General features: G+C 35.6%; 1 protein-coding gene across 2 annotated transcripts in view; it reads left to right on the forward strand.

Annotated features, from left to right (window-relative positions):
• The first annotated feature begins 240 nt into the window (after nt 1-240).
• The window catches only part of LOC126975465 (alpha-tocopherol transfer protein-like), a 35,099-nt gene continuing 20,058 nt past the window's right edge, over nt 241-15,281 (forward strand). The window contains exon 1 of one of the 2 annotated variants that reach the window (XM_050823383.1): nt 241-384. In XM_050823383.1, the coding sequence (XP_050679340.1) occupies nt 360-384 (25 nt within the window). In that variant the 5' untranslated portion in view covers nt 241-359. Of the gene's footprint in view, nt 385-11,364; nt 11,514-15,281 lie in introns of those variants that run through there. The other variant, XM_050823384.1, reaches the window with a different exon arrangement.

Below are 15,281 nucleotides of genomic sequence, written 5' to 3' on the forward strand. Positions count from 1 at the left end.
TGTGGTCTCTTTCTATCGCACTACTAGGTGTATTGGATGAAGGATTAACACTACTTAGAAAATGTTCAATTAAATGCGCGCTCTCCAGGCTTTAAATTATTGCTCCGATATGAGGTTCTCTGAGATCCATAAGGCATAGACCATAGACTAGATGACTTAACAGCCCTAATGCGTAGACAGAGAATAGTCTCCTTTTCTCAGTCTAATATATTGTTTGCTACGGCGTGACCCTAATTGCTCCGGCCTCCGAGGGGAGGGTTTAATCATAGACTTTATTTACATTATGGCTTCATAATTTATTATTGCTGAGAGATATAGACCAACAAATCGTGCGAAAGAGAAGAACATTTCTAACGGAGATGTATGTACAGCAAGTTAAAGAAGGTAAGCGAATCTGTTGTTGCTGTAATCGATTTTGATTGACAGATCGTAAAAAGTCAGCCACGCTTGGCATTGCCTCCTTAGTATTTTGAATATTTTGCGAAAATCGTAGTTAAGTTTTAGTAAGTAAATACGTTTGTATTCAACAATGGTTTATTGCTCAGTATTAAATGCGTGTGTTCCGATGAACACACGCATTTAATACGACTTTAATTAACAATAATCCTGAAAATTGCACATTTCACCGGTAAATACTCAGGACGTCGTCATCACTCAAAACACAGACTAGCTTTTAATTTGTATTTAAAACTAATTGATATTTTATTTCTATTATTCATATAAAAATATAGCAATTCTTGTAGTTGTGTTAATATTTTCTGTAGATAAAGGTCTATTCATTGATAATATGACTTTAGTGAATAATTTGTGCTTCATTCATAAATGTATCTAACGTCAGTGGGATAATATTAAATCTATGGCTTCAATCAATAGATATATTTTACATAGATATGTAAAATATATGTAGTTAAGCTACCTACTCATGCATATTACGCTTAGCTTTATTATTGATATTTATCGTAAATGTTTATAATAAAAATTAATCTGGATTTACGTTTAGCGCCTAAACATGAACGGTATGGTCAAGAAAGTAACACATTATAATTTAAGGAGGTAATTGCTGTTTTCGGACAGATTCCCTTTACATCTTTTATGTAGACAAATATTTGACAGATAAAGAGTCCCGACATCGTAAAATTTTTTTAATGGAGGTAAGTACCGTAAGTGATCACCGCATCGTGCTCTCTAATCTCTAACACCAGAGGTTCCGAGACAAATGGTGTTGACAGACAGACGGAAGGACATCAAAGTAATCTTATAAGGGTTCCGTTTTTTCCTTTTGAGGTACGGGATCCTAAAGAGGAGCTCCTGAGATTTACCAATTTCTCTAAATGTGAGCTTCATTTTGCTTGTTTTAGATTCATTTTGAGACCAAAAGGAAACTGTTGCGGTACAGCGATGGATACAGAATGATATATATATATATATATAATTAGATAAATTAATTATCGAAACTAGAATTAGATAAATTAATTAGATTGTATAAAAATACGCAATTATTTTTATACTTTTTAGTGCATATTATATCTATTGTTTTGGAATAGTGTTTTTGAAGTCGGTTGTTTTTTTTTATTAATTTTGATTTTTAGCGAATCTGATGTACACTTACTAATAGTTTGTCTAAATATGAGTAGATCTAATAAATTTTGTAATTCAGCAATGAACGAGTTAGAAATTCTGTCACAGATCCCTTACTGTAAGTCGTTCCTCATGTCATATTCGACTACGACAACTACTCGTCCATAAGGACGTTGGTAAGTAATTAAGTGTATCTTTATTTGGAACAAACACTACAAATACACGTGAACATTTACAAAATATAATAACAAATAATATGAAAAAACTTATCTAAAAATTACTATAATATGCCTAATCTAATTAATACTAAGATACATTAAAAACTAAAGTAAGGCTTATTCTATATCAACATAATAAGGTGGTGTTTTTTTACTCAAATATCCGGATAGCATAAAAATATTTGGCCGAGTATCGTTAATTTGCTCGTAAGAATTGAAGTGTTCCGTGACTTAATCATGGATCCCATAATCAAGTCCTAATGAAACTCTCACCGAACTACCTTTGAAATAGGTAATATGCTTTTCAATAAAAAAAGAATAATCGTAATCGGTTGGCGCTATATTGAGTTATTCGTAAATTTTTCGCGTACATACTTATAGCAAATATAAGAGTTTTCTCATGAATGTATTTGTCAGATTATAAAAAATTGCAATGGAATCACACGGGAATCACCAGCTTTCAATTAAAAATAGAATTATCAAAATAACAACCATAAAAAAAACATACCGACGAATTGAGAACCTCCTCCTTTTTTGAAGTCGGTTAAAAGGTATATCGAATCTTTTAATCATACTAAAAAGTGGCTTATTTTGGTTGAGACTGAAATAACACGGCAAGTCCAGAAAAAACACTCTTCCACGTACAACCAGACTGTGGGATGAGTTTTCTTGTGTTTGTTTCCAGGGCGATACGGTATGGGTACCTTCAAAAAAAGCGCGTACACCTTTCACCTCCAGTGTTGCAAGAATGTGAGCGGCGGTGATCACTTAATATTAGATGTCTCGTACGCTGGTTTCTCCTCCTCTTCCAAAAAAATGTCGCTTAAAACCACAAATTTTACTACTGATGACGTAATAGCTGACAACAATCAAAATAATAGTTTAATGGTTATTATTATGTTATATTTTTTATGAAGTAATAATTTCGATACGACGCAACGGTCGTGCTCACGTTTTGACAAATAAACCTAAAGAATAATTTAGAGAGCTATAGATAAACATATATAACAAAATCGAAAGCGTGCTGAGGCTAACTCTTTTCAAAATAAAATTTTATAGGTACATACTAGAAATTTTACTTATAAGTACAGTGGGGGGCTCCTTTGCACAGGATGCCGGCTAGATTATGGGTACCACAACGGCGATTATTTCTGCCGTGAAGCAGCAATGTGTAAGCATTATAGTGTTTCGGTCTGAAGGGCGCCGTAGCTAGTGAAATAACTAGGCAAATGAGACTTAACATCCTTTGTCTCAAGGTGACGAGGGCAGTTGTAGTGCCGCTCAGAATTTTTGGGGTATGCCAAGAATCCTGAGCGGCACTGCATTGTTATGGGCAGGGCTTATCAATTACCATCAGCTGAACGTGCTCGTCTCGTCCCTTATTTTCATTAAAAAAAATACAGTTCTCATCGCCTTTTAGCACGGTACACTTGTAATATATCTCTTTTTACTGAACACCTAAGAGCTCATGCACTACAGCGACTACCCGTGAGCCGGGAAACTAATCTTGATTAAACAAAACAGTTTATGCTAGTTTGTCTAGCTGTTTCTGATCCCTCGATATCCGAGAGCCTATTTTTTATGGAAAAGGAGGACAAACGAGCGTACAGTTCACCCGGTGTTAAGTGTTCACCACCGCCCACATTCTCTTGCAACACTAGAGGAATCATAGGAGTGCTGCCGGCTTTTAAAATGGCCCATGATCCTTCCCGCCATACGACACGCCTTACATTTCTTAGGGGATGCCAATTTCTGGTCATAGGCTGTATTCTGGGAAATGGGGAAGCGACGTAGCATCCGTTATGCAGTTATCAAACGAACTAAGAACACTTTATAAGAGTCTTGTTGAAACAATCAAAAGAAGCTCGAGATATGTTTTGTCACATAAGTTTTCGTGAATCAGTATGCATTCTGGGAAGGCACTTCGCCGACACTTATTTCTATCGAAAAGTTGCGTTTTTTAAATACAGACTCTGCATACAACCAGTCGTTTGTGCGGCTATAAAATGCACTGTGACACGACGATCAACTAAAACAATTATTTCAACTTTTTGAACCATTTGTTCGATGTTAACCAGGTACGATTGCTAGGCGACCCGAGCGATTCGTTTTTGGTTATGTTCTACCATGTTTCGTTACGGTGCAGCAACGTGCAACTGCAGAATTTGTTCCACCGAATTCTTCAGTTGGAGTATTTACTGTGATAAATGCTCCAGCATTTACTGCAGTAAGTAGGTCCTGATTCCTGTAAGTCTTGATTAAGTTGTTCCATACTGAAATTTTTCAATCAAAGATTTTAAACGAATGTAATAAAATTTTATCCATTTACAACAACACGCACCTTCACACTGAAAAAAGGTGAAGGTTTTTTAAACGTAAACTACGTTTTAAAATTAATAAATACTATTATTTATATGTGCTACTTATTGATAGGTTTTAAGTCGGTACCAAGCCCTAAACAAAATAAAACTTAATATTATAAACAGCTTACTCACTGTAATTATTAAGGTTGTCTGGCCACGCTTGTCTGCCCGCTTGGGTTGTTTTGTTCTAGACGAAGCTATCCTGCTCAAAGTTACGCGTGGCGAGTGTAGGTACTTACTATTTACTTTTGGCTTGGCACCGACTTCAAAGCTAAAAAATGATGTAAATCGGATCATAAATCTCAGAGTAATCGGTGTACACACATAAAAAAAATGCCGATCGAATTGATAACCTGCTTCTTTTTGAAGTCGGTTAAAAATAGACTTCTATTTCTAAAAAAACAAATGATGTTCTCATTAATTATATTTTTTTTAATCTAATCAATATTCGAGCTTTATCAGCTAATATTTAATTATTTTGATTCGAAAGACCTCACTCTCACTATTTATTGAACGCCCGTATTTTGGTGAGAACGATATGTGAGAAAAAGATACTTTTATAATTTTTGTGTGTTCTTTGTGCATCATTTGTCAGAAACGGCTTAACCGATTTGAATGCCGATTACATTAATATATTTTGGCAAGCTCCCCTAACGTTTTGTTTTAATCCAATCAATTTTAATGAAACAATAAATTAATTTGAAATAATACGCAGTTATGTTCGAGGATCAAGTCGTGGGCAACGCACAGAAACATAGTTTCTTTCTTTCTGTAACATTCTATCTGTGTTCTGCGGTGGGCAAGCACCTTTGATAGTGCAGCCATTGTGGCTGTAAGTTATACAACGTGCTGCTTACGGATGAATAAATATACATATACTAGCTGCCCTGACAGACGTTGTTCTGTTGATAATAAAAAAAAATACTGTTTCATAGGAAATTGCCAATAATATTTCAAAACATCAAGAATTATTTTGTAAAAATACTCCCTGTTGTTATAATGAAATTGTTTCACAGCCGAACTGTCAAACCGTGCGTCACTAAATTCTCTCATAGAAAATATGTCCATACAAAACAAATATTCCCAATCGGGTCCAAATCGAAATAAAAACTTACCTATCTCTCAAGTTGAACCAAACTGCACTCGATGAAGTAATCCCCATTAAAATCCGTTCATTAGGAGTCCATCGCGGACAAACAACGTGTCACGTTATTTATATATATTAAGAAGAAGATATATCACATAACATTAAATATATTAAGAGGTGACCCGAGTCAAGCGTAATTTGAAAAATAGGTTTTTGAAGAAACTATTGCAATCGCCCCGCGCCCGTAAATCAACGATCTATGTGTGCGTGAATAGCCCGTGTTTTTGACCCTGGCTATTGATACACGGTAACGTTAAATAAACTCGCCCTAAATAAATCGGGTTGGTTAAAAAGCAATAACTTAAAAATATATGACCTATACTTATAAAATAAAAACTAATTAAAAGTTTTTTTTCATTACAAATATAGATAGAAGTAAAATCCTGTAAAATCATTTTATTTATTTTAGATGATTGTAACAAAATTTATAAATAAATAAAAGATGAGTCTAAGAATTTCTAATTTAAGCGGTTTTATTGAATATAAAGTTTAAAATGATGTACTCAAAGTTAAAAAACAATTCCGCAGGTCCAAGATAGTTACTACCAGCTATGACTAATCATCTCTTCTCATCAATCCAGGACGATCTCTCCTTACAATCTATATGGGATAAGATTTTAGTATATTTAGATTTTTACTTGTATGCATGTTTCCCACTTGCATTTGGAAATTTAGATTGATATAGTGAAATGCACATTCAGAGTTGTTTATCAGTATCTGATGATGGTACACCATGACAGCCGTGATAAAGATTTTCCCCATATTGAAGGATTGGCGAATGGGCTTAGTTATGGTGATCACTTTAGGTGTTGTCACAGTATCATGTCCAATATACCATAATATTGTTATGGAGCAGTGCGGCCGATATTAATACCATCTTTGTGCTGCAGAAGAGGGCTATTCGCGCTATTTATAACCTAGGTCCTAAATAACCAATTAAGATATTTTTTTAAATAAAAATTTTGACTGTTGCTTCTCAATATATTCTTGATAATGTTTTGTATGTTCATAAGCACATTGAGGAATTTGCTAGAAACTGTGACATTCATAATGTTAACACGAGGAACAAACATAAACTTGTTATGCCTACTACTCGGTTAAGTCAAGTTAGTAATTATTTTATTGGGCGATGTGTGTGCTTTTACAATATGATCCCAGAAAATGTGTTACGACATTTAAAAGAATTGTTAAAAAACGTGTGTGAGAAAGGTGAGTATAACATAAACGATTTCCTGAATGATACTACAGACTGGGAATGAAGCGGTCACCCTTAGGCTCTTTAATTTTAATTTTGTAAGTGTATGATATTACATTGTAATCCATATTAAAAAAAAAACCTGCTGAGTATCTTCCGCCCGTTCTTCTCAGGTCTGAGGCTGTCTATTTTGAATGGGTGGTACTTTTTGACGTTCAATAAGTGATTTTGAATAAAAATATTTGAATTCGAATTAACAGTGACACCACTGTATTACAATAAGGCTGGTTATTACTTAAAAATTGTTACTACCAGGTCTAAATATCAGCAAGGCAGCAGGAGATGTAGGTCGATATCCGTTTATCGATGCCAAAAATACTTGTTGACCATGCCATGTCACGCCTCGTAGGTCAGCCCGGCTCACAAGGCTATCGGGTTGTATTTACCATAACAGGAAGCTGGCAGGCAGATAAAGAATCTTCCAATATGACTTTGTACTAACTTTGTAATAAACGATTTCTAATCCAAGATTACTTAGGTCTTAAATGATAAATCGATGATAGAATCGTCAATTTAATATTATTTCGAATCCAGATTTTAGATATTCATTCATCATTCAATCCTGAAAATGCGATTTAATACATCAATTTCAATTACCAAATCAATATGGTGTGGAAAATAGATAGGGAGTAGAAAACTCTTATCCCTTATATATTCATTTCATACAAATACCTTACTATTCTCGAATGAAGCCATATTATATGATGAGAACTGACATTGGCGAGTACTGCTAAGGCAAGGGGAATATTTCGCAGAAGTTTGCTTTGAAGAAATAACCCCTTATGGTGGAGGCTCACTTATGTTTTGGGCAGCGATCAATGTATTGGACCGTACGGAGTAAGTCTTCATAGAAAATGGCACTTTGCCCTGCGATACATAATATCAGAAGTCCTTATTCTAATTTTTTATTTTTATGGACGATAACGCTCGTACTCACCGTTCTGACGAAATGGAAGCGTATGTTCAAGAGGTCCCCATCTCTGGCCAATTCAGACGAATCCCTATTAGTCGTCTGAATTGGCCAGCGCGAAGTCCCTACCTCAATACCATAGACCATTTGGGATGTTCTACAACGAAGAGTACGAGTATTTTAATTCAATTTATTTATTAAAAGATTTTTAAATTACAATATAAAAATAGTAATACAAAAGTCTTACTTAAAAGCTGGTTAACACTGCCTGAACTAGGTAATCCTGTGTTTCCGGCGTAAAGAGCTGATATAGAAACTAAATAATCACAAAAAAGAAAAACTTAATAAAGTCAAAACGTACAAATTAATCTACCGTTTAAGTATATAAGCAAACAATGTTTTCAAAGTAATGACTATTATTTAACACAAATAAAATATAGATAATGTTTATTTTAACACTATTAGTAACAATTTTTTTGTATCTTCATAGGACATATTTTGAAGCGCTTCATGAAGAGCCTTCTTACAATTTATATAATTGATGGGATAGATGTTTGCTATTGCGTTTAGTTTATTGTAAAGAAACTTTGATGTAAAACAGTTTGTTTTTGAGGACAAGCAATATCTTTGCGTCTCTTATCAATAAGATCAGTGCTGTAGGGAAGGTCTGCGTGCGTTTGTTTCAGTACCTACTATGCTCATTATAAATAATTGTCGAACTGTTAGTACTTTACTTATGATTTATAGAGGATGTTGGTAAGAAAAAGGAAAGGGCGGGTAGTAGACACCTTAAAAATATCTCTCTGAGCTCTCTCGATAGTTACTAACAATGTTTTTCTCGCTCCACCCCACGTGGTAATACAGTAACTGATAATTGATTGACATAGAGCAAAGTAAACTTGTCTTATCATTTTTGTATCTGCTATAGGTATTGCGTAACTTTTTAGAAACACAAATCAACTTACGAATTCTATTGCACAAAGCTTTGATGTGATATTTGAACGTAAGAGTTTAATCTAGTAAGATACCAATATATTTAATTTATTCTTACAATATTAATAGCGGAACATGTGCAAAGTTATCCGTGGGAGCGCTACGATTATGTGCATATACATTATTGGGTTAGTTTCGGTTGATGAAGAGTAAGATCGGTGAAGCTCGCTCCGCAAAACATCAGGGAGCTAAGGAATGTAATTGCTGCGCAGTGGGAACGTATTCCACAAGAAACAATTAAGAATAGCATCGATAGTATACCCGGACGAACACAAGCTGTCATTTTAGCAAGCGAGAGCCACACCCGATATTAAACTTTTACTTCTTATTTTTATGTTTAAAAACAACTTCAGTTTTTAACCTGCTTTTTTATTTAACGAATAGATGCGCAACTAGCTGTTTAGACTCTGGGATTATTTTTAATTAATTCCATCTAAATTTAATGACGAAATTGACCGAAACTACTTTTTGCTTATTTATTAAAAGTATTATGATGATACAAGCTACTTAGAATTATCAAATAATCCGAAGATGCTAGTGAAACCAGGTGCCCGTTTTTTTTTCTTCAAAAGAGTGTATATAATATTATATTAATGCTTTGCCACCGAAGTTAAGTGTACAAAGATATAGCTCTATCAGATATCGGGAAGTGCTATAAACATTACTTGTGATATTTTAAACTAAACAATTTCCTATATAGTTAAAAACCAACCAACCCAAAAACAAATGTGAAGTAAAAACTTGCAATAATAATAAAATGGTGAAAACATACCGTGATGTACTCTCTTCTCATAAACAAAAAGATCATACAAATATAAACATTATCAAATATTTACTTAGGTACTTATTATAGTCGCTGAGATAGTTAAAATATGAAACATTTTTATTTTTCTCGTATTATTCATACATACAGTACAGTAAACGACCATATTAATAATATAATATCACTTTTTAATTTAAAATATTCAAGATTGCAATTAATAAAACAATAAATGTGTCGTGCAAACCCTGATACTGTCCACTGTCTGTGCGATCGTCAACCGGTTATATCTGGTACACGCCCTGTACGCAACAAGCGGCCAGTGGACACTCACACATGCCGGGATCATTTTCGTAGTGCAATCATTTCTGGTGGTTGTGTACAGCTTTGTCTCTGTACCGTTTAATTTACTCATGTGGTATGGGGGCCTGCATAAAAAACAAAACCATCTTCTATTAAACTAAACTAACACTAAAAGTAGTAGTTACTTTTACAAAAAAAATTTAACCGTGAGGCGTGTTTTAGTAGTCATAATAAACAAGTAGGTAGAAATTCGCTTGAACATATATTTCCTAAGTAACTGTTATAATTTTATTAGACACTAACGGCCTTACAAATAAACTTGATATAAAGTTATAACTGAAGATAAACAAAGAAAATGAAAAATGTTTACAATATCGTTGACAACACTGTCAATACAATGATAATTCTGAAGTTTTCCTAATGACAAGCTGCCTTGCAAATAAACGCGGGAAACGTTATAGGTACGTCCGAACAAACCATTCGTAGGTAAAATGTCTATTTGTAAACATTTTACATATTCTTGGTTTGTGCTTAGTTATAACTTTATACTAATTTTATTTGTAAGGCCGTAACAGTCCACCAATTGTCATACGATCTTTTTCATTAGTAGTACTGTTTAGTATTTACCTTAGTAGGTACTGTTTTTATCATTTTAAAAGAATTATCAGCAAAGTAGGTCATGATCATAAATCAATTTTGTCAATGGTACGACAATTTTATCTACAATGTCAGTTGTATATCGCGCCGCCGTAAATGTCCTCGTACCTCTCCACATACTATAACTGACCCACCACCATTTGTCTCTTTTTTAATGATGTAGCACTGTGCGTATTTGTCTTTTTTTATGAAAATAAGGGACGAGACAAGCAGGACGTTCAGCGGATGGTAATTGATACGCCCTACCCATTACAATGCAGTGTCTAAAAACCCAAAAATTCTGAGCGGCACTCAACTGCGTTCGTCACCTTGAGACATAAGATGTCAAGTCTCATTTGCCCAGTAATTTCACTAGCTACGGCGCCCTTCAGACCGAAACACAGTAATGTTTTCACATTACTTGCTTCACGGCAGCAATAGGCGCCGTTGTGGTACCCATAATCTAGCCAGCTTCCAGTGCAAGGGAGCCTCCCACTCTCCCCGGGCGTCTCCACATTTTAATCCTTCTATCATCTAGCTTTAGGCAAAATCTTTATTCCAAGCTTCGTCGTTCTAATGCTCGTGATTTCCGGCCAAATCAACTCGACCTACTTGAGGCATGTACCATGTACCATTAGAAGGGGCGTCTGGCAGGCAAGTGTAAGTTTATTGCGGCTCATTTCAGTCTTCTCACTGTTTTAGTGTTTATTGTAACGCCTCGAATTTCTTGGAGCCACCTCAGAAGAAGTCCTGTTTCTAAGCACGCTGTTAACGACAAAACGGTAAATCTGGTCACTGTTTTCCGTTTCCGTCCCATTTCTTCTAGTCTCGCAAATTGTAATCGTTCGTTGGTGCGATGCCCCGTCGCAGTTGGCATGTATAGATAAAACATCAACTTGACCTTAAACACACAGATATTGAATAATATAATGCAGATCGCAGTGGAGATTCGTAAGAAAACGGGACAAGCACGTAATTTTCAACATATTCCAGCTTGTCAAATTGGATGATTACTAAAGATTTTAATGACTAGGTATATCAAATAACATCGGATAAAATGATCGCTTAACACGACTTAATTTCTTTTTAAAAACTTCATCATTACTTTCTCTTTTAATTTTAATTTGATTTCAATTGGTCCGCGAAGAGTTGCGCCAATTGCGCTTGCATCGATGATAACAGATAGTTGACACTCGACACTCGACAGACGTGAGCCAACAACGACGACTGTTCATTTTATTACGTCACAGACACAGTATCAACTCGAAGTTCGAGCCCAGTGATCAGTGTTCGTGACATTGTAAACAGCACTGTGCGTGTATCTAGCTTGTAACATTATTCAGCGCATAAGTAAGTACCTACCTACCCATTGTGATTTTTATATTGTTTAGTGAATGCACATTAAACGTTTTTCATAACTTTGACATTATAAATTCCCTTTGTTATTCACGTTTTTAGAAATAGGTATCTACAGTCGATTACGGCTATAATATAGCGTAGGTCGTGTGTATTATGATATTATTATTGTTTTATTTGTATGCTATAAGGACTATTAAAGGCTATTAAATTCATGCATTTATGATTTAACTTCGCTTTGTGTAACTAATTATAATGTAGGTAAGTGTTAAAAGCTTTGTAGTTTAAAATTTTTTTTTCGTATCAGTTTTGAGAATTTTACGTATTAACGTTGTTTTAGATTACTAGATTGCCCTGAAAAATCTTATCTAATTTAATGGTAGGGACATGAATCGTCCCATAATGTGTAGTGTTGAGATATAATTCGAAATTTTTTAAAATTGAAGATATCTAAAAATACTAGGTAACTACATATTTTTAAGTTATTAATGGGTGCCGGTCTGTCGGGATCATTGTCAGTTTGTGTGATTCATGGACGGGTAGCGAGATCGGCCTTGTCTAAGTGTAGGAAAAATGCATATAATTTTTTTCGTTTTTTTTTTATAAAATTGCAGGACTTAAAAGCCATTGTTCACAAAAGTTTGTGCAATACGGACAAAAGGTATACGTTTTAGCTTCAGTTTGTGAAACTCCTTACAGTTGAGATTTCATAAACTCAGAAATCAGTCACATAATATTATCATTGGTCCCATGTTCGCAATGTAATGGTTTACATACTTTAAAAAAATGTAATATATCGATTGACACAAATAACATTGGTAGGTATAATAAATTGATTATCATAAATGGGTAGTTAAAAGCAGGTTTTAATTTTTGACGTGGCGCATGTTTATCGAGCGATAGTGAATGAGAAAAATACTGATATTTGAAGGTTACAAAGTACCAAACGAGTGTTTTATTGATAGGCATTTATTTATTACTAGCAGCTGCCCGCGACGTCGTCCACGTGGATCTTAGATATAAGCAGCAAAAATATTACAGCTGCATAGGATAGCGTGATGATACACTGCAGGTTACACCCGTATCTTGTCCCGGTACTACTACTATACTCGACCGACTTTTTATAATTTTAATTGCATTTCTTTATTTTAATTGCACGTGAAGTTATCTTAGACGGAATGTCTAAGATAACGGGCGCAGTTCAATGTGATCGGGGTCATAATGTTTTTTTCATTACGCTTTCTACCTAAAGTTTCACTCAAACTCAAGAGTAACTTATTATTCATGCAGATCAAAAAATGACATGCCAAATTTATACATTTGAAGAGTCTAGAAACGAATAGCCACTCTTTATTTAGAGCTTCATCTTTTACGAAGATTTAAATACAAATAATGCAAAGTGACATTTAATAAATAAACAATGTTATTACTTAATTGTACAAAAAGGGTTAGAGTTTTTGAGTAGTTACAGTTGTAGTGTGTGTATTACCTTTATAAACCTATGCACACACTCATCTCTTCAATTAGTATATAAGCATTTGCATAGAGTAATAAGGGAGCTTATGATCGCAGTCTGACTAATCTGACAATACTCAAACCTCGAAATAACGATATCGTGCGACCATTTATATATATTTGACGTTTGTAAAGAAATAGTAGATTTTACAACGAGTGCACTAAACGAAGCATAATTTGTTGTAACTTGATTCTAGCCGATTTTAAGACGGATTTCAACTCAGCCAAATTGACAATTCTCTCAGGAACACTGTTAGTTTTGTTTGACTAGTGGCTGAACTAACATTTAAAAAAAAATATGCCGAGAATTCGAAGTAATATGGACTTGCCAACCGTAACTAGGGCCGTAACATTGCTTTAAGAAGGCCATTCGCAGCGTTCTGTGGCGATGCAGCTGGGTTTTTCCTGGCGAGCGATCCAGAATGCTTGGAATCGTTTTCAAGAGACTGGGAGACTTACCAGGAGACGGGGATCTGGCAGAGTTCGAGCAACTACAGCACAGGAGAACCGCTACGTGCGCTTGACTGCGCGTAGAGAACGCTGTATAACAGCCCGTTCCTTACAAAACCGTTTGCGGCAAGCGACCGGTACACGTGTTAGTGATCAAACTATTAGAAATCGTTTACACAAGGACCAGCAGTTCTCCAGGAGACGCGTAGTGCGGATACCATTAACAAGTGCTCATCGTGCAAACCGATTATCATTCGCAAGGCAGCATCTGTCGTGGGATATGAATGATTGGAGGACAGTATTGTTTACGAATGAGTTCAGAGTTAAATTTTTTAGTGAGCACGGTGCTCGCATTAGGGTCTGGAGGCGTGAAGGAGAGCGATTTTCGGATGCTTGCATCCATGAAAGTGACAGATTTGGGGGCCCCAATGTTATGGTATGGGGAGGAATCTCTAAGTCCGGCAGAACCGAGCTGGTAATTCTAAACGAAGGCACAATAATAGCTCAACGTTACATCGAGGAGGTCATAAGACCCCATGTGGTCTCATATGCACACAGAATCGGCGCGAGATTCCACCTGATGCACGATAATGCTCGCGCTCATACAGCTAGGGCCACCAGAGAAGCCCTAGAGGAGGCTGGTATGCAGGTGTTGGACTGGCCTGCAAACAGTCCGGATGTAAATCCTATTGAACACATGTGGGACTTACTGAAACGCAGTGTTCGAAGCACAAACCAACCCGTGCACAATGAAAGACAGCTAATAAACGTTCTGAAATCAAGCTGGGAACAAATTCCTCAAGAAACAGTGGTACACCTGGTGGAGAGTGTACCTTCTAGGCTTCAAGAGTGCATTAGTAATCGAGGACGGCATACTAGATATTGAGGAAAGTCATAAATCAACCGACATTTTAGGTTTTTATTTTTTCAGATTTTTTTTTCCTGACTAATTATTTTTGCAAAAATGTTAATTTTTAGAAAAAGTAGAGAAAATTTCTTTTTTTAATGGAATGCATCATTATTTTATTCTGTCTACAATAAAAATCAATCAATTTATCCAATTGAATCAATGATCAACCTTTAAACCTCAAGGATTCATGAGAATACTGTAAAAACGTGGTGGCCCTTATTTCGTTTTGACTAGTATATATATATATTTCATTAATTAAATAACCTACCGTATTTTTTTAAATTTTAATATCTTTTATGTCTTAAAAAACACATGAGGCAAATAAATTAAAGTACATATTATAAAATAACAAATTCTATCTCTGAACTTTTATTGTGTTTGGCTGTATGGCTCATTTTCTTTGCCTTAACATATATCCATTTATGAGTAGATACGTTTATGCACTTGTGCACAAAAATAGATTTTGTGCAGCCTATATCGTGCACAAATAAGCAATTTCCACAGTGTCTGAAGACGAAGGTTCTCAACCAGTGTGTGATGCCAATTATGACATACGGAACGCAGACGTGGTCGCTAACTATGGGCCTTATGAGGAAGCTCATTGTTGCTCAGCGGGCAATGGAGAGGGCTATGCTCGGAGTTTCCCTGCAAGATCGGTAGGAGAACCAAAGTTACCGACAAAGCCCAGATGGTTGCGAAACTGAAGTGGCAGTGGGCAGAGCATATAGCTCGACGGATAGATGGCCGTTGGGGCAGTAAAGTCCTCGAATGGCGACCACGTACCGGAAGACGTAGTGTTGGTAGGCCCCCCACAAGATGGACTGACGATCTCGGCAAGATCGCCGGAATAGGTTGGGGTAGACGTCCACGGCTGGACTTTTATCCAG

Source organism: Leptidea sinapis, chromosome 36, assembly GCF_905404315.1.
Source record: "Leptidea sinapis chromosome 36, ilLepSina1.1, whole genome shotgun sequence".
Classification (NCBI taxonomy): Eukaryota; Metazoa; Arthropoda; class Insecta; order Lepidoptera; family Pieridae; genus Leptidea; species Leptidea sinapis.